The 26,195-nt window shown below is 43.5% G+C and overlaps 1 protein-coding gene across 3 annotated transcripts in view; it reads right to left on the bottom strand.

Moving 5' to 3' along the window:
- The window catches only part of MFRP (membrane frizzled-related protein), a 246,111-nt gene that overhangs the window by 163,333 nt on the left and 56,583 nt on the right, over positions 1 to 26,195 (bottom strand). For 2 of the 3 annotated variants that reach the window (XM_069614362.1, XM_069614361.1), the window contains one exon: positions 8,623 to 8,734. The exons of the other annotated variant lie outside the window; for it this stretch is intronic. In XM_069614362.1, the coding sequence (XP_069470463.1) occupies positions 8,623 to 8,677 (55 nt within the window). In that variant the 5' untranslated portion in view covers positions 8,678 to 8,734. The remainder of the gene's footprint in view (positions 1 to 8,622; positions 8,735 to 26,195) is intronic. 3 annotated transcript variants of the gene reach the window in all.

The following is a 26,195-nucleotide window of genomic DNA, read 5'->3' as shown; positions in this document are numbered from 1 at the left end:
ACACCCTCTTCATGACAGTAGGCCCCGCTGTCAGGGACATCGCAGGCGAACTGATGAACGTAGACACCGTCACCTATGCGGAACTACATGGAAAGCTATCAGAATACTTCACACCCCATACAAACATTGACTACGAGCGCCACGTCTTTCACACCACGCGACAGGAGAAAGGGGAATCCCTCGACAATTTCGTGATGCGCCTACGCATCAAGCTAAAGTACTGTGAGTTCCATAAGTACTCTAATGACGAGGCGTTAAGATCTCAAGTTATAGCAGGCTGCATCTCACAGCCATTCAGGAAACAGCTTCTCCAGAAACAAAGGTCCCTGGAGGAAATCCTTGCACTTGCCAGGATGGAAGCAGCAGTGGAGTCGCAACTCGACAGTCTAGGCAAAGTCACCATCCAACACCCGCCACCGACCGCTGAGACCATCAATAAACTATACACGGCCCCCTCACAGAGTGGGAAAGGAACGGACGCCACGTGCTACAGATGCGGATTCGAGTATCCGCACGCGGGAGACTGCCCGGCACTTGGACAAAAGTGCGCCGCATGTGGCGGAATGGACCACTACAGAGCTGTATGCAAAAATCCACCGGGGCAGGGACCCAGCAAAACGAGACATCTAGAGAGAAGGAGAAGCTCGCGACACAGCCCACCAGCAGGCAGAGGTGAGGAAGACCAGCCGGGACCCAGGAGAGAAGAAAAACCACGAAGGAGCGCCTACACCAGAGACGACAGAAGGCCCCCGGACGGATCGAGGCGATCGCAAAGAAGACGGTTCGTCCGGTACATCGAGATGAGATCCCCATCAGGCAGTGAATCCCAATCATCAGAGGATGATCAACGGAAAAAAGGGTATGTGTGGGCTCTCAACAACGCCACAGCCACCCAGCACAGCCCAACGCTCCAGCTTCAAGTAAACAACACACCGTTAGAATTCCTCATAGACACGGGGGCAACTGTTAATATAATAAGTGAACAGGCGTACAACTCGCTCCCCACCCCCCCCAAAAATCCGAAAGGCGTCAGTGGACATATACCCCTACGGTGCCACGACCCCGCTGCCATGCAAAGGAACCATATCAGCATGGTGCGTGCACAAATCGCACGCTGCAAAAATCACGCTACACATCCTGAAGACGGAAGCCAACAGCGGGTGCATTCTCAGTTTCAAGACTGCCGTTGAGATGGGTCTGGTGCACATCCTGTATCAGTTAATGGCCCACAAATACTTTGCTAGACCGGATGCCATCGAGCAAACATTCCCCAACCTATTCAAAGGCCTAGGAAAACTAAAGCACCGCAAGGTACAGTTGCACATAAACCCGAAGATACCGCCCGTAGCCCAACACTACAGGGGCATTCCGATAAATATACAACACCAGGTCGAGGAGGAGCTGGACAAACTAATTAAACTCAACGTTATTGAACCTGTCTCAGGACCCACTCCATGGGTGTCCCCCATCGTTCCCGTCCCCAAGAAATCACCAGACGGATCCATACGCCTGTGTGTCGACATGAGGAGGGCCAATGTGGCCATCGAAAGGGAAAGACACCAGGCGCCCAGAATCACGGACATGATACACCTGCTCCACGGGGCCCAGGTCTTCTCGAAACTGGACCTCACCAAAGGCTATCATCAGATAGAGATCGAGCCCGAATCCAGGTACATCACGACATTCGTTACACACCTGGGCTTATTCCAATATAAGAGACTTAGCTTCGGGATATCCTCCGCCGCAGAAATATTCCAGGAGGAAATACACAGAGTCAACAGGCACGTGCCCAACTGCCTAAATTACTCCGACGACGTCCTCGTATTTGGAAAGACCCAGGAAGAGCACGACACTGCTCTCCACAGAGTGTGCTCTGCACTGCAAGAGGCAGGACTAACGCTCAACAAAACCAAATGCGAGTTCGGGAAAGGCTCCCTACGATTTTTCGGCCACATATTCTCCGACAAAGGGATGCGACCAGACCCGGAGAAAGTGGCGGCACTCAACTCAGCTACACCCCCAACGAACACGACGGAACTTCGCTCTTTCTTAGGACTGGCCAGCTACTGCTCCAGATACCTAAAGGACTACGCAACCACCAGTAACCCGCTGCGTCTCCTAACGCGCAAGGATCAACCATACACTTGGTCCACGGACTGTCAAAAGGCATTCGAGGCGATCCGTGATGCCATCTCCAAAGCAGAGGACATGGCGTACTATGACACCAAAAGGCACACCGAAGTGATAGTGGACGCCAGCCCCGTGGGTCTGGGCGCCATACTAACGCAAGTTGACCCGCTGGAACCGACAAACATATTCGTGGTCGCATACGCCAGCAGGAGCTTAACCCCGACAGAACAAGCCTACTCCCAAGCGGAAAAGGAGAGCCTAGCGGTGGTATGGGCATGCGAGTATTTTCATCTGTTCGTGTATGACAAGGAGTTCACCATCGTCACCGACCACCAGGCACTGATCACAATATATGGAGACCCCAAATCACGGATGCCGCCCAGAATAGCCAGATGGGGCCTAAGACTGCAGGATTACAAATTCGTTATCAAGCACCGGCCAGGAAAAGAAGACAATCCCGTGGACTATCTATCACGTCACCCGACCGGCCCGGCCACACCACACCCATCCATCGCTGACGAATATCTCAATTACGTAGTGCATCACCTACAACCACTACCAGTCAGTTGGGCAGACATCATTGCACACTCGGAACAAGATCCGGCTCTACGCATCGCGCGACACTGCATACAAGCAGACAGAAGGGCGCACATGCGTCAACAGGCGCAGCACGAGTCGGAAGAGGTCCGAGCAGACGTCAAACTAATAGACCATGTTCGGAACGAACTTTCCATCGTTGACGATCAAGTAATACTCAAAGGGTGCAAGGTGCTCCTCCCGAAATCGCTGCGCACCAGAACGATCCAAGTAGCACACGAAAGCCACCGGGGAGTGGTGGCCACCAAGAGACTACCGAGGGAAAAAGTGTGGTTCCCCAAACTGGACTCGATGGTCGAGGAAATCATAGGTCAATGCACAACGTGCGCACAGGTAGCACCGCCTCCGCACCCAAACCCACTCCACATGTCGCCACTAGGGAAAAAGGTATGGGAAGAACTGGCGGTGGACTTCTTTGGACCCCTAAGAAATGGCACTTATGTGCTAGTGCTAATAGATGAACACTCACGATTCCCGGACGCACAGATCGTGGATAGCACAGCAGCAACTAGCGTCATTCCGGCACTAGATCGCATTCTGTCCACATATGGAATACCCAGGATCATCAAATCTGATAACGGAGCGCCATTCATGAGCACAGACTTCGAAAACTTCGCGAAGTATATGGGCTTCCACCATAGGAAGATAACCCCGCGATGGCCTCAGGCCAATGGAATGGTTGAGAGGTTCATGGCCAACATCAAGAGAACTCTGCAAATAGCGACCATCCTCCACAAACCTTTTGAACAAGCACTGTATCAGTTTCTCAGGGACTATCGCCACACTCCCCACAGCACAACGGGCGTCTGCCCCGCTGACTTGATGTTCCGCAGGCCAGTACAGACACGACTGCCAGAAGATGCCCGCGCAGCCGAAGCCACGCCCCTGGAAACAGAGGCCAGAAACAAGGATGACACCGCCAAAGCCAAAATGAAGGACACGGCGGATCACAAAAGAAAAGCACAGGAGTCGAACGTGGAACTGGGAGACCAAGTGTGGCTACGGCAACCGAAACAGCGCAAGGAGGACGCCACGTTCACACCGGAGCCGCTGACGGTCACGCAAAAGAAAGGTACAATGATCACGGCCCAGAGGACTGACCAGTCCTCCGTTACAAGAAACATATCGTATTTCAAACCCAAGAGGTGCTACACAGATAATACCTCGTATCTAGAAGCTGACAGCGAAGATGACATCGCCCTTGACAGGTATTACGTGGAGGAGAGCGAGTCCTCAGAAGGTGAGGACAGGTCACCACCCCAGGGCCAGGATGAGCACACACCGGGCAGCAGAGGTCGCCCTCAGAGAAGTCGCTTCAAGCCCCACAGACTCATAGAAGAAATGGAGTAAGGTACAAAGAGACATGCGGTTGCTTAAAAAGGGGAGAGATGTCGGATTGTTAATCAGGGCTATGCAGCCCGCCCACATCGTTGTGTGGGCAGACCGCCATTGCGGTCTCAGTTCCCGGGGAGGGAAGTGACGTTGGGCTAGGGAGGGGGCGGGACAGGAAAAGGCAGTTCTTGTGTGTATGGGGAATAAAGCAGTCTCACGAATCCCCGGCTCCCGTGTGACTTATTACGCGGTTCGGGGACCCGCGTAAAACCCCACAGCTGGCATCAGGCGGCATGGAACGCGGGCTTTCACATGCCGTTCAGGCCCGCGTTCCTATCTATCTGATTGGCTGGCACCCCTACCAGGGTGCTAATAGGACTTTGAGATCAGCATGGCAGTTCCAGCCTTTACATACAGCATGGGGGCGAAGATCAGCATCGTGGCCTGGTGCGTCAGGATCAGTCATGCCCACCGATGCATTTGGTAACATCGTGAGTTTCTCTCTGCTGTAGCAATTTAGTTTAAGGTTTGTGGTCTCCTGTAACAAGTGACCATGGAGGGTCACTAGGGGATTTCCATAGCAGAAATAGAAAGGGGACAATGTTTTGTCTGTACACTAAACATAGTCTACCGTCATTGGATTCCTGAGAATGTTGTAAAATGGCTAATGGTAGAAGATGCGTGACCTTTTTCTTGTTCGAAGTTGGTGATGAAGTTGGGAGCACTGAGTAGTCGCCCGGCGATAGGCTGGAGGCACGTCACACATCTTCAGTTCCTCATGCCTGCTGCCACCTGCTTGTCGCTGCCTGCAGAAGTCTTCTTATTTTTTGGCAGTGCTTATGAGCGCAAAAGCGTTCACAATACTGTGTGTGAAGGGGAATAGTTGAAGATTTTGGGAAAGTGCTGAAGTTCCTTCCTGCCCAGGCTGCTGGAGGCCTCCCAGCACGCCGCTGCTTCCTGCTGTGTGGTAATAGAATTAAGTTATTTCCATGACTCTGGGCATTCTGTCTGCCTTTGGCTTTTCCCGTCATCGGATTCTCATTCTTGTGGGCACTCTATTTTTCTCTACGTGATTTCCAGGGTCGGTATCTTGGCTACTGTGATGGGTCTTCCTCTCAACTCTAGGAGGAGAACACAGGAAAGAGCTCTGTATAGGTGCAGCTTGTGCAGCTCCTGCTCCTCCCTGAGTTTCCTTCTTTTGCGTTCATTGTACTGAGGGTTGAGGAGCTCAGGACAGTTCCTCCGACGTCCTCCTCTGTTGCTGCAGAGGTCCGCAGCCAGGTGTGTACGCCACCCGGCTGCCGCCAAAGGTCATGCACTAAGGATCAGTGCGGTGAGCAAGCCACGCAGTGGTGGGTTTGACTTGCCTCAGTTGTGCTGGCATTGTTCACCTGATGCTGGTGTGTGACTGGTGGGCAGAAGGGACATTGGTTGGTAAACCCTTATGAGGTTCGGTGAGATTAAGGGGAGAAGAGGTTTGGGAGGAGGCGTGGGAGATGGAGAATGAGAGGTCAGCACCTTCAGACCTTTCCGTTCTCGGGGCGTGGTCAGGGCTCGAGTCTAGCCCCTTTTGCAGTGTGAGGGGAGTGGTAGGGTAGGAGCTGCTTGTCTCCAATACCTGTTCACCTCACTTTAGCTCCTCTGCTTTGACTTTCCCACACTACGAGGCATATGTTTTCCCAGGATGCCAGTCTTCGTTCATGATCTGGGGGCTTACCCTTGAGGCCTCCCTCCTATTGCGTATTTACTGACCCGGGTCAATCCTTCCTTGAAAAGTCTATATCCCTCTCCTCTTCGTCACTCATTATTAAACTGTTAAGAATCTGCTTGTAACAGTTTTCTTTGGAATGGCTCTTCCTTCTGGAACTGCTGGGCTTCCCAGTACTATTGCCCCTCCTGGAACCTTGGCCCTCCCTAGAAATGATGTCTCCTTGATAACTCTTGCTCAACCTGGAATTGCTCTTCTCCCTGGCTTTGCTGTGACACCCGCAATCTTTCTTCTCTAATGGAATTGGCACCTGCTCCTTGGCCCTGGGTGTTTTCCCTTTCCTGGGCATGCATGCCACCCTCTTCCCTGGGTTATTCTGTTTTTCAGTTATTCAACTCAACACATTGGCCTAATTATTTTGGTCTTAATAGATATTTTGAAATGTATTATGTTTTAATGTCACTGAGTTACAAAATGCTGCCTCGAAACGCTGCCCTGTTCTGAAAGGTTATTTGAGCCAGAGTAGTCCCCGATTCAGGTCTTATTCCAACATATTGTTTTAGGGTGAAATGATGTTCTCCTTGAAATATACCGGCCATTGCTCTCCATTCCTCAGATGCCATTATTGGATGGTTGAATTCACGCCTGAATGTCATTGCGATGATCCTCTCTGCACAGATGGCCAGAAGCCAAAAGTGTTTAGATAAAAATATACCCCCACATAAAAAAAGGAGAAAGTGACATCACAGTGCCACCTTCGCAGGGCTCAGCTATGGCTCACCAGGCCTCTAGCCACTCTCTCCCACAAAGTGTCCCTCACTTTGCTCCTTTGTTGTCTCTATGCTCAATGTCAAGCCCAAATCCCTTCCCATCCCCCAGTATCTCCCTGAAAAACATAAAGTGTGTGCACCTGCTTTTATCCAAACCATTTCAAGGTTTTGTCTCATTTGTTTTCATCCTGGGTCATGTATCTGACTCATACTAAACATCTCTTTTCCTATCCCCAGATGTCTTAGGGGCTTGTACTTTTGAAAGTGTGCTTATCTCTTTTTCTAATCTCATTTCAAGTACATTTTATTGGGTTCCAATTTCTTTACAAAATCTCAGTTCGCGGTGCGCTCATTTGCAAATAAGGAATTTCAGATCATAACATCATGCATTTATAAATTCATGTCCAGATCATAAAATCACGCCGGTACAAATTCATGTCCAGATCATAAAATCAAAATTGTTGTTCTTAACAATGTCTAGGGTACAAAAAAGTTCAAATCTGCTCACCTATTATCAATTAAATACAGATGTGCCAAACACATAATTTTGTTCATTTTGTTTAAAAACCTTTTATTAAAATCCCAAGGGTGTGCTAATTTACAAAAATAATGTTCATGCCACAAAATCAGGCCCATATGGATGTATCTCAAGAAGATGGCTTAAGAAACCTCAAGTTAAAACTGATATATTGTTGAGTAGGGTGTTCCCCTGATCAATAGTGTAGAGATGTTCCAAACCACACAGTTTATTGCACTCTGTTTTCCACCTTTTAGAAAATGAACAAATCATCAACGCAAAGCACAATTCCAGATAATAATTTCCTGCTTATAAAAATACAATTAATTAGCAAGCCCTGAGGTGCAAAAAGCTAAAGGTTGATGAGCCCTAACTTTTCATATGCAGATGTGCCTTAATATGCCACTATACCTTGTCCTCAAGTGAAGCAAGCTGTGTCTTTTCCTATCTTTTAATGCCAATAAGAATCCCACTGTGTCTTCACCTAGCTCATGCCATGCACCAGAAAGGAGAAGTCGTGGGGGCCACTGGCCAGCAGAATCTCACATGGTTTCAACAGGGACATAGATCGGGTGCCCCCTATATGAGATTAGTAGGTGGTCCACCTAGTGACATGGATTGAAGTTCCACCACATGGAGTAGGTGGTTGATAGGTGGGAGGTCCCCCATGTGATCGATGGGGCCCAGCACAGGAGATAGGTCCATGTGGGAGTCCATGATTGCCTTCCCCTGGCACCCCCTCCTAGTATGTCCTCCTAGTATGTCATACTCTTTGTATTCTTTGTATTGTATTGTGTTATTTTTATTGCGCGTATCCTCTAGGGAACCAGGCAGGAACTGCATCCATGCGTAGATATCAACAATATGAATATTAAAAGGGGTCATTATTGAAAGAGATGCCTCTTAAGCCTCTTCCTAAACACCAGCAACAACTTGATGTTACGTATTTCAGGAGGCAGCTAATTCCAAGCTCGAGGATCCAATATGGAGAAAGACCCGTCTCCACGATAAGCAAAATGAGAAGCAGGAACTGTTAGATTTTGACCCACAGATCGGAGCAAGTGGGGTGGATGGCCAAGGGAAACACTTAGGGACAAGGTAGCTCGGCACTAGGCTGTGGAGGCATTTGAAAACAGGGCACAAAGTCTAAAATAGGAGGCCTGGATCTCTCTCTGGCCATGTGATGACTGCTCATGGTGTTCTATCCTTTGCTTGCTAGCTGCTACATGCGTTGGACCATGTGCTTCTCATATATTGTGTGTCTTTGCAGGTGCCTGATCTACGTCACGTGTCTCTCTGAACCCCATCAGACATCTCTCTACTTTCTAGCCCACTTGCCCATTGGCCTTCATCCTATTATCTCCACGCGTGCTCCATCATTAGCTGCTCTGCACTTTAATAAATGACACTGGCTCCTGGAGAGCCTCATCTCCACTCGTCCCCCTCTCATATAGCACATACTCTCTTTGAGGGCCCCTTCTTCATTTGCCCCCCCCCTTTAATGTATTTCATCCTCTCCACCGTGCCCCTTTACATTTGCACACAAACCCACCAGCGCTGGCCCTTACCCGGCTCACTCCAGCATCTCTCGTCTGTGTTATTTTGTTCTTGTTCTGGGGGCATGTGCGCCCCCAGCGACGTCTCGCTCTCAGGTTCAAAAACAGGATTACAGACGTGGATCTACCAGCGTGAGACAAAATACAGAAGTTGGCTTCTTAAGAAAGACTTCATCACAACGCTTTACATTCCATCATTACTGCCTCCAATTTATTTCAATGTTTCCAAATTGTGACATTGCCGGCCAGTGGAGCGGTTTATGGGTGAGTATGAGTTTATAGCCCAGTGATGGGGTTTATTTAAGTCTGATTCGTGTGATAATGACACTCAGTGTTAGGCGTTATGCATGGCAGCTGATTGTGGGCGGTTCATGACAGTGAAGGGGTTTATTTAAGTGTGATGCGTGTGATAATGACACTCAGTGTTAGGCGTTATGCATGGCAGCTGATTGTTGGCGGTTCATGACAGTGATGGGGTTTATTTAAGTGTGATGCGTGTGATAATGACACTCAGTGTTAGGCGTTATGCATGGCAGCTGATTGTGGGCGGTTCATGACAGTGAAGGGGTTTATTTAAGTGTGATGCGTGTGATAATGACACTCAGTTTTAGGCGTTATGCATGGCAGCTGATTGTGGGCGGTTCATGACAGTGAAGGGGTTTATTTAAGTCTGATGCGTGTGATAATGAGACTCTGTGTTAGGCGTTATGCATGGCAGCTGATTGTGGGCGGTTCATGACAGTGAAGGGGTCTACTCAGTGTTAGGCGTTATGCATGGTAGCTGATTGTGGGCGGTTCATGACAGTGAAGGAGTTTACTCAGTGTTAGGCGTTATGCATGGTAGCTGATTGTGGGCGGTTCATGACAGTGAAAGGGTTTACTCAGTGTTAGGCGTTATGCATGGTAGCTGATTGTGGGCGGTTCATGAAGGGCTGGGGTTTATAGTTGTGTGTGAGTTCACAGCCCAATAAAAGGTTAATAAATGAGTGTGTGGAGATAGTGCTAAGTGCTGGGGCAAGTGTGCATCCAGCGGTTGCGTACGCACATGGATGTTTAGGATTACTTCCCAGTGATTGGATTTGTAACTGACAGCTGATTGTGTGAGGTTACTGCCCAGTGTCAGGGTTTATAGTTGAGTGTGAGCTCACCGCCCAGTGAGAGGTTAATAAATGAGCGTGAGAGTTTCTACCCATTGTGAGGTTTGTAGTTTAGTAAAGATTGTGGTGTGTGCTTGGGTTTGTACTCGGTTAGGTGGAGGGTCTACCCACTGCTTGAGTCTACTGCTGAAAGTTGAGGTTACTGCCCAGTGTCGGGGTTTTTTAGTTGAGTGTAAGCATTTGATGTTCCTGCCTGGTTGTGTGTTCTACAGCTGAGAGTTAGTGGGCCTGTTTGTGTTGCAGGGGAGAGCCGGACATTCCTTTTTTGGAAGTCCTATTTGAGACCCCTTTCTACCCCGTGATCTGGGTTTGCTCAAAAGAAGAATCAAACAGTACGACTGGGGCAATATATAAGCCTGGGCAGCAAAAACAATTAATTATAAATATATTCACGACATGTGGGCTTTCACGAAAAATTGTTTCAATGATATCAGCAGTAATTTTTCAGCAAAATTCGTGGACATTGGCTTCTTTTTATTGGACATAACGATTAGCTGTGTAGTTTCTCTAGGTTTCTAAGCTAATGTGTCTGCTGTTTGAAGTAACTGAATAGATATCCGCACCATCAACCACTTTTCAATTAAATAATTCTATTGGACTTGGCCTGTGGCTGACTGTGTCTATTTATTTATTTATTTATTGCATTTGTTACACGCCCAGACCCTTGGGTATCACAGCGAGGTTACAGACAACTTGTTAAACATTAGTCAAAAGACAATTTCCGCCTAGTTACAATGACCAACATCTTTACAACAAGACAATAGTCCAACACATACGCAGCATTAAATACAAAATCTAGGGTTGCTGCTTTATTAGTATTGGTTAAATAACCACGTTTTTAACAATTTTTTAAGTGTCAATATGAATCACGAATAGTCACGTTGCTTTTCTCGTAAGATAAAAGACTAACTTCATAAGTTACTACCAGAGTGGGCAGCCGATCTTGCCTACAATTTGTGGCATAAGCCTACTTGAACTATCGGTTATTGGTCCTCAAGAAGGCGTTAGATTTATTGCCTGCTGAAACGTAGTGCCATGGCTAAGTCGACCCTGTTTCTGAGTCTGATTTGCCTTTGCTGACTCTGGATCTGTTAATGAGTTTGATTGAATCTATGATTGTCCCAGATCAGTTTCTGCCAAGCATCTACTATTGCATGTGAACTAATTGTATTTTATGAATTATTGCATAATATTGACTGTGTTCTTTTGACATCTTACTGTTCATGTCTCATTGTTTCGTATATGTTACACCTGCTTCTTTATTCATGTTATGTTTGGTTGTTCTTTTAGAAGACATAAGATACATTCTGAATTGTGAACAAAAACGTTATCTGCTCTATGATGTATCTTTGTTGAGAGGTATTTTGTGAGGAATGATTCCTTGATGGCCCACATAATTAAGAAACATCTCATCCCTTGCCAGTAACATATGCCTAATAATGCCATAGGCATTTTAACTACAGTCTGGCAGGAACAACAACCCCCCTGTAGTTCCATGTAGTTTCTCTAGGTTACCTAACGGGCCCAGATTGGTCCGGAGACATGGCCCACCCTAGCCTGAAGGGCCAGCCTTCTAGGGCTTGCCCCATTGCCCTGATGACCAGTCTGTGTTTTGGGACTTACAAGGCTGCATGATCTTCCCTGTTTCCTCCTTCATGGTTGGGTAGAATGCAAGACTTGCACTTGCAGGAGCCGCTTGATAGGTCTGACATGTGGTTGCAATGACTGAACAGGATGACACACATTTCTTTGTGTGCACCATGGGGCATATTGTCTATCCGCTAGAGCCCACTGCCCTCAACCCGGTCCCTAACCACACTGTTATGTGTCTTGCAACTATCTATGTACCATGCAATCTCTTTCATGGCCATTTACAAATTTCCCACTGATTTTATTAATAGGTAGCTTATCAGAATCCTATAAGAAATGTGCCATGAATTCTTCTGAATATTACTCAGTCCAAAATAATTTAAGGACGCCTGCCATGCCTTAGATTTGTTGTTATAAATTACTAAAAGACACCAGGGATTCCCTTTCAGAGCAGAATCTATTTTTTCATCCACAGATGCATCGATCAAATTATTGAAAAAGAGATCTACACTTTGTCAGGTTTGCTAAGAACCCAGATGTTTGGAAAGATAAACTGCCAAAATGTCAAGTATTTCAAGCAATATAAGCCAGGAAGTAACCCAGTGTCATAAATAATGGGCCAAGGAATCCTTGCGCATTGAAGCTAGTCCGATGATGGAACGGTTGTTCTTGGCTTCCCTTCGTAGAATGACATGATATCGGAACCCTACCAGACATCTGGTTGCAGATTAATGCAATCAGGCTCCACTGGACTCTGTAAACAAATTAAAGGGTATGCTTAATTCTTCACACCAACCTTTTAATGAATTGCATTTTCAGGATCATGTTCCTGACCACGCAATTCGTTATACAAAACAAATGTTAGTGTGAAAAATGCAGCAGTTTATGGTGCGCAACAGGGGTCGCAAAGTTAAGGTGGCTTTAGCTGAATTTCAAGGGTTTTGTTGCATTAAGTTCTCATCTTAACGTCCCTGCAACTAACATTTTTTCCTTGCATTTGGAAGGTTTTGTTACAAAGTATTGATCACTTTAATGTCCCTGCAACTAAAGGTTTTTCTAAAAACTAAAATCTTTTTTTTAAAAACTAAAGGTTTTTAAAAGAATCTGGCCTCTCGGCGGAATGAAGCGCTGTCAACCAGATTCTTTAGCACCACAATTGCGAGGAAACATTGAGATATCCATTACCGCATAGTCACCATGATCAACAATATTAAGTGATATGTGAACGAATATAAGAGCGCAGAAGCCTCAGAAGAAGAGCAGTTGCTTGAAACACGTGTCAGGCTGACTTGGGACTAAATAAATCATATGCAACCTCGCATTAAAATTTCTGACATATGCGCAGTGTGGCTGTATCTGTGTCTTTATATGTTACTTAATGTGATGTATTGAGCAATATACCTAAACCACACACTCACCTGCTGCGATTTGTCTATAACTTCATATACGCCCAAAATGTGGCATATATTTTGACCGTATAAGCGCTTAGGTCTATAGTCTTTTTCTGCTCCAGTTCGGATTCTTCTAAGGGGGGGGACCATATATTAGGCAAAATGGCTTTAGTGGGCTGACCACATCCTCCCTTTGAAGCTAAGCATGGTTCGTCCCAGTTACTGCAGGTATGGGAAACCCACTGTTGCTGTAAAAATACCTGTTTTTTATTTGTTATTATTGACTGGGAGACTACAAAGACCAAAATGCAATTCAGCAAAAGCCAAAACATTGTCTGAGTGCAAAACCTTCAAGGACTGACAGTAGCACAGTTTAAAAAAAGTAAATAATTCAGCTGCCATTCGGTCGCCCACCCATGCATTAACCGGGACTGACCCTGCTTAGTTTCAAAGCAAGAAAAGGGCTGGCCCATTTCTCTAAGTGGTCTTGTAAGTTTGTTTTGTTTATCCGGCAACATGGCCTGGGGAATCTTGCCCCTTCTTTGCTTTTAAGCTCAGCAAGGTTTGTCACAGGAACTACGGGGATGGGAAACTCACTGTTTCTGTAAAAATACCTGCTTTTTATTTTTATTATAGACTGGGAGAGTACAAAGACCAAAATGCAATTCAGCAAAGAAAAATAATTGTCTGAGTGCAACACCTTCAAGGACTGACAGTAGCACAGTTTCAAAAAAGTAAAAAATTCAGATGCCCATTTGGTAACTCATCCATGCAGTAACTGGGACTGACCCTGCTTAGCCTCAAAGCAGGGCTGACCCTGCTTAGCTTCAAAGCAAGAAAAGAGCCAACCTATTCCTCTAAGTGGTCTTGTAAGTATGTCTCATTTATCAAGCAACATGTCCTGAGGCAGCTTTCCCCTTCCTCACTTTGAAGCTAAGCAGAGTCTGTCCTGTTTACTGCATGAATGGGAGTCCTGGATGGCAATTGAATCATGGCCAGTGACTTTTCAACCACAGAAAATAAAATGTAAAAAAAATGGGACCGCAGGCACTGATCTACACATTAATATAGTGGTGAATATCAGTAAAACAGCTGGAAAAACAATGCTTCCCAGGCTGTCATGAACCCCTCATCTGTGCCAGATCTCCTCACCTCCTGCCTTCTCCCTTTCACCCCAGAGCAGATGCTGCTTCTGTGACACATTTTGCTTTCAGATGTCGGCAGGCTACAGAAAGCTTTGTGTTGCAAACTCGGTCCCTGGACAGCCTCCAACTCCCAAATTTAAAACAGTGCTTGCTAGAATTCACCCAACCTCTACCCTGATGGCATTTGTATGTTTTTTGACCTGCAAATAGCTTTTTACTGCATTTCATTCTCCCATAACCTCGTCTATAACCTCGAATATCTCTTGCATCAAGAGAAAAACAAGATGGCGGTCATTTCATTTCTGAAAACCATGATCCTGCAATGCTCCATGGGAGATATAACTATAATATTTGGAGAAGGGGGCACCCCCTTCTCTGTCAAACTTTAAAATAACTACAGCACGGAATAACCCCAAACCATGCATGGTGTGTGAGTCACTGCTTAATGCCCAAGTTGTTTCAGACCAGGTCCAAATCCATCCAGCAGTTTGGGCTGTGTGCTTTGGCAACAATTGCCCTTTTTTTGTCTATGGGAAAATGAATGAGAAGTAGGCCACACTTTGGAAAAAGCAACTTTTTTTACACTTAATAACTTTTTGATTTTTTAACAAATCTTTACGAAACTTGAAACTTTGCAGTCTTGGGGGCATGAGGGAAGGTGCAGACTTTTAATCACTTTCGAAATTTTGGCCAAATCCGTTATTCCAATGAAAAGTTATTAACAATAGAATTTTGAGGGGTTCCTATGTGTCTCCGACTCACCTTAAGTATAGGGCAGGTATTGCCACCCTATAATATATATTAACAGCAACGTGTTGCCACACAGTGGTGTACAAGCCTACAACCAGCGGGTGCTCTTTATCACGGTTGCGGGACAAACTGCCTAAAACTTTCAGTCAACTGTTCTAACTATGTTGTTGCCTTTTCATTTCCAGCAAACATCATTAGCCAGTACTAAAATACAAAGAGCACTTGTTCCGGTACATCATGCAAAAACATTTTACTTTATTTTATTTTCAATGATTCTTCAATGTATATTTAAAAATGGATTCAGCCAACATGGACTTCCGAACATAATGAGTAGTCCTTAAGACGCTCCTACTCACACCATAACTAGAGGGCTGCTGTAATATATTACACAGCCTGTGGTAGCCACCGTGTAGTTATGGTTAAGTTTCTCAACTCATAGAAAGAACAATTTTTGGCCGGCTTAAAACTTTGTCCCCCCTCAAGGAATCCTCACCAAACTTTGCAAAGGAAGTATATTGCCACCTCAAAATGATGTTCTGAAGTTTGCTCTGGTTTCGTCCAGTGGAGGGCCAAATTATAGGGGGGTCCCAAAATGTTTGAAATCCTCATATACACAATAGAAAAAGAATGTTTCTCGCACCTACAGCCCAAACTGCTTGACGGATTTTCACCAAACTTGCACGGAGAGCAGCGACTTGGTCCCAAAAGCATGCTTCTGAAAATTTGGTGTAAATCCATCCTGTAGTTTAAAAGAAAAAAATTGCCAAAAAGTAGGTAATACAAAATGTGTGATATTTGGGTCCGGTCTGTGGACTCACTTCCTGATTCGGTGTCCGCTGACCTCTCTGGACCAATCAGAGGGTGGCTTGGTGTCCACAGACACCAAAGATGCACGCTGATTGGATGTTCAGAAACGTGAGGTGCATCATAATTTTTGGAGTGGTCACCATATTGGATGAGCGGACAACCGCTGTTGTTCGCGAACAGCACGATGTGCAAAAGTCTTGAAAGCATATTTGGGGTTATTTAGTGACTGAAAGAGGGCTTTGAAAGGGTGATGGAGTGGAATAAAGTTGATATGCAGCTGCTTTTATAGGTGAAAAAAGGGGTGCCCGTGCTGCTGAGTCCGCAGTCAATTTTAGTGTCCGCGGACATCATTTGGATTGGGGGGGATTCTGGGCGAGTCTTGTTATTTGAAGGTTTATTGTACATACTTGTTATATGGTTTAATTTGATTGTTCTGGTTGTGGCCACTGGCCACACACACTATAGTAATATGTGTATAGTAATTATATGTATTGTAGTGGGAGTTTACAGTATTTGTAATATGGTGGAATGATATAATTGAAGTGTATATGGTATTTCTGATTGTAATACATTTGAGGATAGTACTTATGAAATATGTATTTGTTTGTGAAGATAATAAATAGGATAATACTTTGTATGGTTACTTAGTTGCATTTGCTAACAAAGCTGGAATCTCTGGTTCTTTTTCTGTGAAAAAAACTGTCTAATTTGTTAAACAAGATAGTTTAAACCTTTAGTTGCATGCAATTGTACATATCAATTTACTTTTTTGACCCTCATAAATAGTAAATTCTATGTACTTTGTTTGGTACAACATTAGTATGTGCTACACTTTTGTTGTATTGACATGAAATAATCATTGGGTCATTGGGAGTTAATGTAGTTATATACCTGTGGGCGTATTCTAACTGTCTTGGATTTTGAAAGTACTATTATAGTATTTTAGATATAGTTAGATACCCGTTGCCATATTCTAACTGTTAATCGTCCTATACTTTAGTGAGTACATTTTGGGTGAAGGAATATTATAATATGCCATCATTTGTATTCTGTAGAAGCTGGTGAAATAGAGCGGATTCACAATTTGGTATGGATACATACACAAATCATTCATTAGAGATGTGCATTTTGGAAGCATGGTTGCAGAGAGTGCATGTATGTTTCCATGTCTATAAAATCTGGAATTCTTGGGTTATAACTGAGACACTATAAGTGCTGTCAGGATTATTTGTGGCATTTCTAAGAAGGATGAGCATTTGCAAGCATAACTGGTCTGAGCCATTTAAGTAAATGTTGTGAGCAATTGGAGGCAATGGAAGAGAATATTGATTGCTACATTTGCATAGCAATTTACTGCAGTTGTGTTGCTGAATTTAAATGGACCAGAGAGTTGTGCCTTTGTATCTTTTGATGGGACTGTAGTTGTGTTTTGACAAGCGACTTTTCTCTGTTTGTCTTCTGATGGAGGTGCAGTTGTTTTTGCACTACAGAGTTTTGTAGTTGCATTATTTGATGGTGCAGCAGTTGTTCTTTGTTTGTTTAGCGGTATTACTGGGAGATTTGTTATAGGTTCTGTTTGTAGTAGTTTTCTTTTTAAAGGTTTGCTTTTTTGAGGGACAAAGTACATATCTAGATGTGGGGTGCACAATGCACATAGCCTGTTGTATTCTAGGATGCAAGGAATGTCAGCGTTGACTTTGTTTGCATCAAAGCTAACTAAGAATAGACCATTGGGTGTATGCAGATGTGAAAGTGCTAAGTAACTCTTAGCTTCTTGAAATACTGTGCTGCCAATGCCAATCAATGCGTGATCCAGGGTTAGAACTTCCAATTTGTAAATAGTGACAGCATATGCAAGAGATAGAGAGAATTGTTCTCTGTGTACGTACATATCTTTAAAAAGAAGGAAACGTGTTATTGTGTGGCCTATTTTGTTACTTCGTCAAATTTGTCAAAGTGGATGTTGACAAAATGAATGTTGCTGTCATGTGGATATGTTTGGAAGTCAACACCTGTACCAATTTCTTCATTGACTAAACCTTGTTTTTCTGTGTCAAGGTTATGTTTGGTAATTATTCTGTGGTTTAGGCACAGAGTTAATACTTTTCTAATCCAGCTGTGTTGGAGATACATTTTTCTAAGTTATTTAGTCGTGCTGTTGCTTGTTGACACATACGGAGTGTCATGTCATTCACTTCTAGTTTGTCTGTGGAGCTGATATACAGTATGGGTTGCATTTCTTTTTTCATTTTTCAACACTGTATCATAGAATTGACTACAGCTTGCAAGGGTTGGCATTAAGGACATGCATTTTATACTTTGTTGAGTTAATTGTTCCATGACATCAGGATGAGATGTGTTTCAGCCATACAACTCATGGATTAGTCTACTATTTAAGATAGGGTTAGAGGTGGATACATCCCTTTGCAAGCGCTCCAAGAAAAAAAGGGTATCTATTTGTATAAGTAGTATGGTGTCCAATTTATTTAAGCCACATAAACTGAACTATACTTTTATAATTAATACAGCCATATATATCACATCCTGTGAGATTTTGTGTTAGTAAGTGACAGATAAAAGTATCATTTCAACATATTGTTGTAGACTCCTATTTTGAGGAAATACAGTATTTGGAAAAGTGGCCAACATTTTCACCCATCTGGCTTTGTCAAGGCAGTTTTGGTCAGGTGTTTATAACTAATACAGTATTTAAATGAGTCATGCATTTATACTTGTATCTTTGTTATCACATCAATTTGCAAAACATAGTGTCTCATTATATTTTAGTCATTCAAAACCTGCAAGGTAAAAAAGGAAAAGGAGAAAAAAGGGGGGGTACAAGATGGGAAAGACAGGGAGGTTGGGAGAATAGATGCATTGCTGGGGTTAGTTTCAATGTATTACCGAAAACGTAGTATTCTCTTATCACTGAGAGCCTGACGGTATTATGAGCAAGCATGCAGTGGAATGTAATGTGTGTACTAATTGCTGGGTAAGGTCTAATCTTGTGTGGGGCAGTGTTTTGTGAAGGGCTTTTGTGCATCCATAAATACAGTACATTGTTGGGCAGGCCTCTGCATGAGATATAGGTGGTATCCAAGTACAAATAGGGGTGTGGTTTAGAATGCACCCGATAGTGTGGCCAGGCACACCGGTTGTGCTTTGTCATTGTGAGATTGCTTAAAGGCTCTGTGGCTGTGAACAGTCGGGTCCCTGTAATACTTAATTCCACGGTGTGAGAGTTATTGCCTATGTAAGGCTAAGTCGGTTTGCTGTGCGTGTTCACTATGAGTGCCTACACAGAAGCAAGGACAACAATTAGGGGTGGTTAATGAGCTGGGTCGAGAGTGCGTGGAAGGGGCCGGGTGGCACTCACTAGATGTGGACTGGGAAGTCCATGTAGAATATTATTTTTCCTGGCATAGTGCGGTTGTCAGTTTCAATAATATGGGCAGGCGCGTCCCGCCTTCCGAGTAGAAAAAAATAACCTTTGGGACAAGAAACAGGTCTCATTGTAGTTGCTGCATTTTAGGCAGGCAGGGATATGTAGGCCTGAGGTGAGCCTATAATAGAGAAGCGGTTGGGGAAATTGACAGGACCTCGTAACTTCAAAGCTTTGACAACCTTGCCCATATTATTGAAACCGCTAACCGTACTATGCCAGGCAAAATAACATGGAGATTTACATTTCCAATGCTGCAGAGTGTGTTACGGCATTGTTTGTGTCCTAATGTTTTGAAAATAGGTTGACTTTTTAAAGGTGTTAACTGTAGGAGGTCTCCAAAAACAATAACGTGCTTTCCTCCAAACAGTTCTTTGTAGTCGGCTTTTAGGACTTCTTGCATTCTGAGATGAATTAAAGCCAACACGAGGTTGGAAACAATGCTTACTTCATCTATCAGGAGCACTTCGATATGTTTCAGAATTCTGCTGATAATTTGTAGTATTTTAATTTTGTTTTGGTGTTCTACTGGAAGGAGCAGTAGTTATTGTAAAGTTACACCTCCTATGTTGTAGTCAGCTAAACCTGTGGGGGCTGCTATCACAGCTGAAAGGTTGTTGTAAGTCTTGTAGGAATTTGATGATGTTTTTAATTAAGAACATTTTGCCAGAACCAGCTTCACCACTTACATACAGGTGCTGAGGTTTATAATTTTTACAGCTACAAGTTTTAGTTTCATGTTTAAAACCATGCTAAATTTCTTCGGTGATGTCTAGAAAAATGGGGAGTTGTTCATCATTTAGCTGTGATTTGAGCACTGACAAGTCGTCTTCAGATTGTTTAGATTGATACATGGTATTTTCTTCCTCAGTCATGGCTATTTGTACTTCATTTATAATGAGTGGTTCTCCAAGTGGTTCTTGGTTTCCTGTAAGAGAAGGTTGACTGTCCTCAAAGGTGTCTTTATATAGTAGGGCTTGTATTTCTTCCTCTTGTTGGCATTCATTGTCCAACATTTGTTTGTATTGTTTGAAATTGACATTTGTTATACTGCTTTCATTTGCCTTGAATGCAGCTTCAAATGAGTCATGGTCATCTAATAATTATTCTTCTTTTCTACAAGTTAAAAAAATTGTAGTAGGGCCATGCAATAAAGTTCTCTATGTTGCATAGATTTAAATCATAACTTTATATGATTAATTAGTCTGAGTTTGGTAAGTATTACTAGGCTTCCTTCACAAGTTGAGACTGAATATTTGCCAGTTGTCTCATCTGGTGTGACATTGTTTTTGTAGGTGTAGTTTTGGGCTATGTCATACAGGCACATGTTTTCTAAAGCAGTACTTCTGTTTGGGAAGTATGTGTCAATTAAATTGTTATTTTTAAATATCTTGGCTGTTGGGATCATTCGTGGCTATTGTTCTATCTCTTGGTAGGATTTTAGAACTCTTTTTTGGGATGAAGTTAGACCAATGTTTAGCCAGACAATGTTTTCAGATTTGCCATATAAGGCTGTACCTGTTAAATGGTCTGCAGCTTTGTAGCACCCACATTCTCCATGGGAGAGCATTTTTATACCGAAGCTGTACAATTTTTGTGACAGTGTTTTGTCAGATGATATGTCATCCCAGAGGTCTTTTAGCTCTGTGTTCTCAGCTTTGGTGGGATAGGCTGTGACATATCTTGCAACTGCAGTGGAATTGTCTGCAATGTATTGTACGTCTATATTTGCGTTCCACAAGAGGGCAATGATTGCATTGTAATCATTGATGTACTTGGATGCTTTGTCCCTTTTAATGATGTATGTATTGTTAGAGGATTTGCCTTTTATACTGTGTCTACCAAAAAACATCAAGCTATTTACATGTCCTTTTGTGCAAACTGGTCTACGGAAGCCGAAGCGACATTTGGTATAGTATTTGCCTTCGTTTTTATATCTACATCGACAGTATTTGCCACACCTATGTTTTTGGAAGCATACGATTTGTGTACATAGGTCACTATGTGTGGTTTCTAAATGAATGTCGCCGGTAATGTATTTTTCAGTAAACTGTAGAACAGTGGCATCACTGCCATGGCCAAATTTGGGAGCATACTGTATCCATAAAAGCATGTGGACGTGTGATGCTCCTCTAGATTGATATTCTTTTCTCCAAAATAAGTGTTCCACTTCTCTGAGTGGAGGGGTAGTTCTATTGCAGATAAGTGCAGCATGACAATGCAGTGATGGTGAAAATACCTTGATACATTGACAGGGTCACGAGTTCTCCTGGTGTTTTTATAACTATTCCCTCTTTATTTTGGTTTGAAGTGCGTAAGAAGTTATGCAAATCATCCCAGTCATATTCTGCACACCTTAAAGTAACAAACCATGTGGGTGGGCCTAGGGTCCTTAGTATACAACGTACATCAATCAGCGTGAAGTCGGAACCAGTATTCTTTTGCACCACGCATGTTTGCCAGCATGTTTTTAATGTGTGTAAAACTCCGTAACATAGAGTTGCTAGTTTGATTTTGATTTGATTTTGAGTATTTATAATGCGCCCGAGACGGACTTAACTGTATAAAGGCTCAATTGGAAACCCATGCATATAAAATGTAGATAGAGAGAGGATGAGAAGTCACATGGTGTACTGTACTATTATTATTTAAACAAGAATGTTTTTAAGACCTTCCGAAACTGGGCAAGGGTCTGAAACTCCCTAATTTCCCACGGTAGGCTGTTCCAGAGTTTAGGACCGAAGTCTGCAAACCTTCAGTCTCCTCTGGTAGCAAATACTGACTGGGGACTGCTCAGCAACAGTTGGTCCTTTGACCTAAGTGCCCTCTGAGGATTATAGAGAGAGATTGTGTTGCTTAGATATTCTGGGGCCAGTGTCTTTAGACATTTGAAGATCATGCATTCTACCTTGAATTTAATACAGTCCTCAACCGGTAACCAGTGCAGTGTTCTACGAAGGGTGAGACATAGGGTCTTATTACGAGGCAGGTTGTAACCGTGCCTGTAATACAGGCACGGCTGCTGCCAGTATTTTGTTCTTTCGGCACCCAGAAATGGGCAATTACCGGGTCATTATGGCCATTCCTGGGCACCAGAAAAAATTCTTTCCCATTCCCATTTGAGCCCAATAGGGCTCAATGGGAATAGGGCTCAATGGGAATCGGAAAGCCGGATGCATCGGCACTGTTATAAACGGTGCCGGTGCATCCGACATACACTGTTCGTGGGTGCAGTTACAGCCGCCAGGTCAGACCTGGTGGCCACAATGACACCCGCAAGCAGAACTCGTAGTTTGCTGGTCCGGGAACTACGGTACCTGCATGCTTACTGGTATGTAGTTCCCGGACCGGCAAGCTTATAATGAGGTCCATGGTCTGCCCTCCCCAGACCACAAATCAACCTGACTGCAGTATTTTGGGTCTTCTGCAGCCTGTATTATTGTTTGGCTAGGATACCCATCAAAAGGCTCTTAAAATATATTTGTGATAGCCCCCACCACTACTGCATGTTCTTCTTCAGGAATAAATGGTATAACCCGTTGAAGCATCCACAGGGAATAGTAGACAGACTGATCCTTGGCCCCAACCTGTGCTTCACTACCCATGTTCACCTGCCATACGCATCCTAGGTTCTTAACCTTAGCAGTAAATTGAAGTTCCGCCCCAAGAATACATGGGCCAAAGGATTCCCTTGCAGCCAAAACCTGCTTCCCAGGTCTAAACAGGATCAGCTCTGTTGTCGCTGTGTTCAATTGAAGTTGATTTCTAGACATCCATCTATTTATGTCTTCCAAACAGTGATTAACTCTCATAAAGGCCTCCTCAATGTTTTCAATTTTAATGTAGATTTGTGTCATCGGCATATGAGTGGTAGCTCAGGCCATGACCTTTCACAATATTCAATAGAGGTTGCATGTATAGATTAAACAACAAGGTGGAAAGTGAAGATTCCTGTGGGACTCAGCAGCTCATCACAATAGGGTTTGAGATATAGCCCCCAGATTTCACCTGTTGAAATATGCCAGGGAAAATACTGAAGAAGGTGGTGACTATTCAACTACAGGCATGTGTTGAAGAGGAATCACTTCTAGATCCCTTACAGTCGGGGTTCCGTCCTAAATTTGGCAAAGAGACAGTGTTATTTTTAGTCTATGATGAGTTGTTGAAGGTGGCTGGCCAGGGCAAGCTCTCACTTTTAGTGATGCTTGACTTGTCAGCCGCCTTTGATACGGTCAACCATGAGGTCGATTGGAAAAGTCTCAGAGCAGGCCATTCGGTGGTTCAGGTCATTCTTGGAGGGGCGTCAACAGTGTGTTAAACTGGGTGCCATTACCTCAGTCCCTAGTATGGTGGACTGTGAGGACCCAGAGGGCTCTTCAATGTCGCCACTCCTTTTCAACTTCTACCTTCGATTGGTTATGGAAATTCTGAGACGTCATGGAATTAGTTTCTAGTCTTATGCTGACGACACTCAGATTTTCATTACAATCGATAAGGTTAGAGAAACTATTATCAAGATTGGTGAATGCCTTCAGGAAATCAGTGAATGGATGGCTTCTAATCAATTACAACTGAATGCTTCCAAGACAGAATTTATTCTGTTTGGTCCTGAGCATCTCATGACCACAATAAAAACTCAACCTCTTCCTAAGCTATTTGAAGTGGAACTTACATTCTCTACGAAAGTTAAAAACCTTGGCTGCATTTGGCAAGATCATTTGTGCAGCGAAAGCCAGGTTGGAGCCAAGGTGAAAGCTATTTTCTATTCTTTGCGGCTCCTACAGCAAACACTTCCCTATATTCCATATGCACAGGTAGTGGGAGCGCTTACGAATGCCCACTTTGACTACTGCAATAGTCAATTGGTGGGCATTCCAAAAAAACAAATTAGCAGACTGCAAAGAGCACAGAATGCAGCAGTCAGGTTGATTTACGGGCTAAAGAAAACTGCTCATGTCTCCTTCTTCCATCGTCAACTCAATTGGTTATCAGTTGAAGACCGCATTAAGTTCAAAATAGCCTGTCTGATTTTCAAATGTTTGAATAATATGGCACCGGATTATCTTAAGGACATGTTTAGGTACTATCAACCATCCAAATGTCTACGCTTAAGTGACCAAGCACTGTTAACCATCCCCTCATCTACATTTGTATCTAGAGGGGATAGAAGATTCTTGGTGTATAGTCCCAGACTATGGAATAGCCTACCTAGGGAAATGCGGAATTTAGACTCTCTGCTTAACTTTCAGAAGGCCATAAACACTTTTTTGTTTAAATAAAATCTGGTTATTGTGTTGTGACTAGAGTTCCATCTCTGTTTAGAATATGCTTATGAATACACTCTGTGCTAGCTGCTTTAAGCAAGAAATACCATCTGCGCCACTATACGGTTAGGTTCGTTCTGAGCGTGTTATAAATTCCCCAAAATCAAATCAAAATCAACTCATCTAGAAATGTCCCAAACCATTTCAAGGCCTGTTCAGACACATTTCCGCCCATTGTCAGACATTCAAGTATGATGTTGTGATTAACTGTGTCAAAAGCCGCAGACCAATCCAACATCACACAGAGAGTGAGACCCCCTTTGTCCGCAACCTCTAACAACTCATCATACACTGCTAACAAGGCCGTTTCAGTCCAATGCTTAGGCCGAAATCCTGACTGGAATCCATCAAGTAATGCCTCATTCTCGACAAAGGTTTGAAATTGTGAGGTGACCACCTTCTCTAGTATTTTTCCAGGCCACGATAGGCCTGCAACCGGCAGATAGTTCTTTAAGCAGGCTGGATACAGATTCTGTGTCTTTAATGGTGTAATGAAAGATTTTTTTTAGCTCCATCAGGACAATGCCTTGGGCCAGCAATTTATTAACAAATGTGGTCATAAAGGGAGTAATATTTTGTCCTAAGCTTCTAGCCGTGCAGGCGGCTAATTTTTGATCAAGGAATCATTGGTGGGCTTGAGATTTAAAATAAGGGATTAAACAAAATCCTCTGTAACCGTTTGAAAATAAAACCTCAAACAGTTTTCTTTATTACTTGTTACTAATGCATCCTGCTGGGGGTTCGAGCCCAGGTCATTTATCAAATTGCAACACGCCTGGACCTCCTGGGCCCTTGTCTCAATGCTTTCCTGTGTAGCTTTGATTTTTTCTTTGAAACATACATTGAATGTATCCGCCTCTGCTAGCGACGGTTCAAGAGATGAAACAATACAGTTTGGCTTGCAGAACCTAGCAACCACCACAAAGAATTCTCTTGGCTGGTTGCTAGCATTTCCAATTTCTTTGTGGAGAAAATCCCTTTTAGCCCTAACCATGGCTTTTTTATAATTCTTCAGTGATGTCTTAGCACTCTCAGTACTCTCCAATGATCTCATCTCTCTTAATTTCTTGTCTGTTCACTTTCAAACAGGAGGTGGAAAATGTATTGTACATTTTGTCTGAATCTGGGGTCTTCAGAATACATTCATAAAGAGAGATAGTCTGATGCTGTAATTTCTGTGGCTCTTTCACCATTATCTTCCTGCTTTTCTTGTATGAAAAAGTAGAGGAAAACAACGTACTTCTACACTTTTCTCCCATCTGCTCATTGCGGATCCTTTGGCTTGGCGCATTTGATAGGTTTCTAATGCATCTTCTATGGTGTCTTTGGAGTGCAGTAAGGTGAATTGTATACTGGTCTAAAATGTTGGCCGCAGTAACAGGATCTACACGTTTAAATTGGCCAGTTTGTGGTGAATCCTGAATGATTTGGGTGATTTCTCTTAAGCTTTCCTCTATGATTATATCTTTGTAGTATTCATTGTTTTCTTTGAGATATTGTAGGGCTTGTCTAACTTTATTTAAGTCGACTAGTTGTTGCCAAATTGTGTTGTCCTTTGTTGGTACACCATTAACTAGTACAATCAAAGATTGAGCTATTGGACATAGTACTCCTAGAGTTTCTACATTTTCTTTAAGAGCTAATGGCAAATATACTACTTTACCACAAATGCCTTTTAGTAACTCAGATGGAGGCAATTTGGCTGCTTTTGGTTGAAGGCATATTGTAGCTTGATATGGGTGTACTGTTTGGATTATAATGCTCTCATACAAGTTAAGTTGTTGGAGAGCCTTTGGAAGTGGACTGTTATTGGTGATAGCACATAATGGCATTTGGTTATTGTCAAGCTTTGTATTACAGTATGTGCAAACTATTAAGGGGTCAGTTATTTTGTATTTATTTTTTATTGTTAGATATAAAGCTAACTGAAACCATTGGGATTCATCATTGTCCTCTATTTTCTTAGACCATATCTACTA

The sequence above is a fragment of the Ambystoma mexicanum genome, chromosome 9, assembly GCF_040938575.1.
Source record: "Ambystoma mexicanum isolate Mex_15411 chromosome 9, UKY_AmexF1_1, whole genome shotgun sequence".
Taxonomy (NCBI): domain Eukaryota; kingdom Metazoa; phylum Chordata; class Amphibia; order Caudata; family Ambystomatidae; genus Ambystoma; species Ambystoma mexicanum.
Note: the sequence above shows the minus strand (reverse complement) of the source record. Positions and strands in the feature narration are given on the sequence as shown.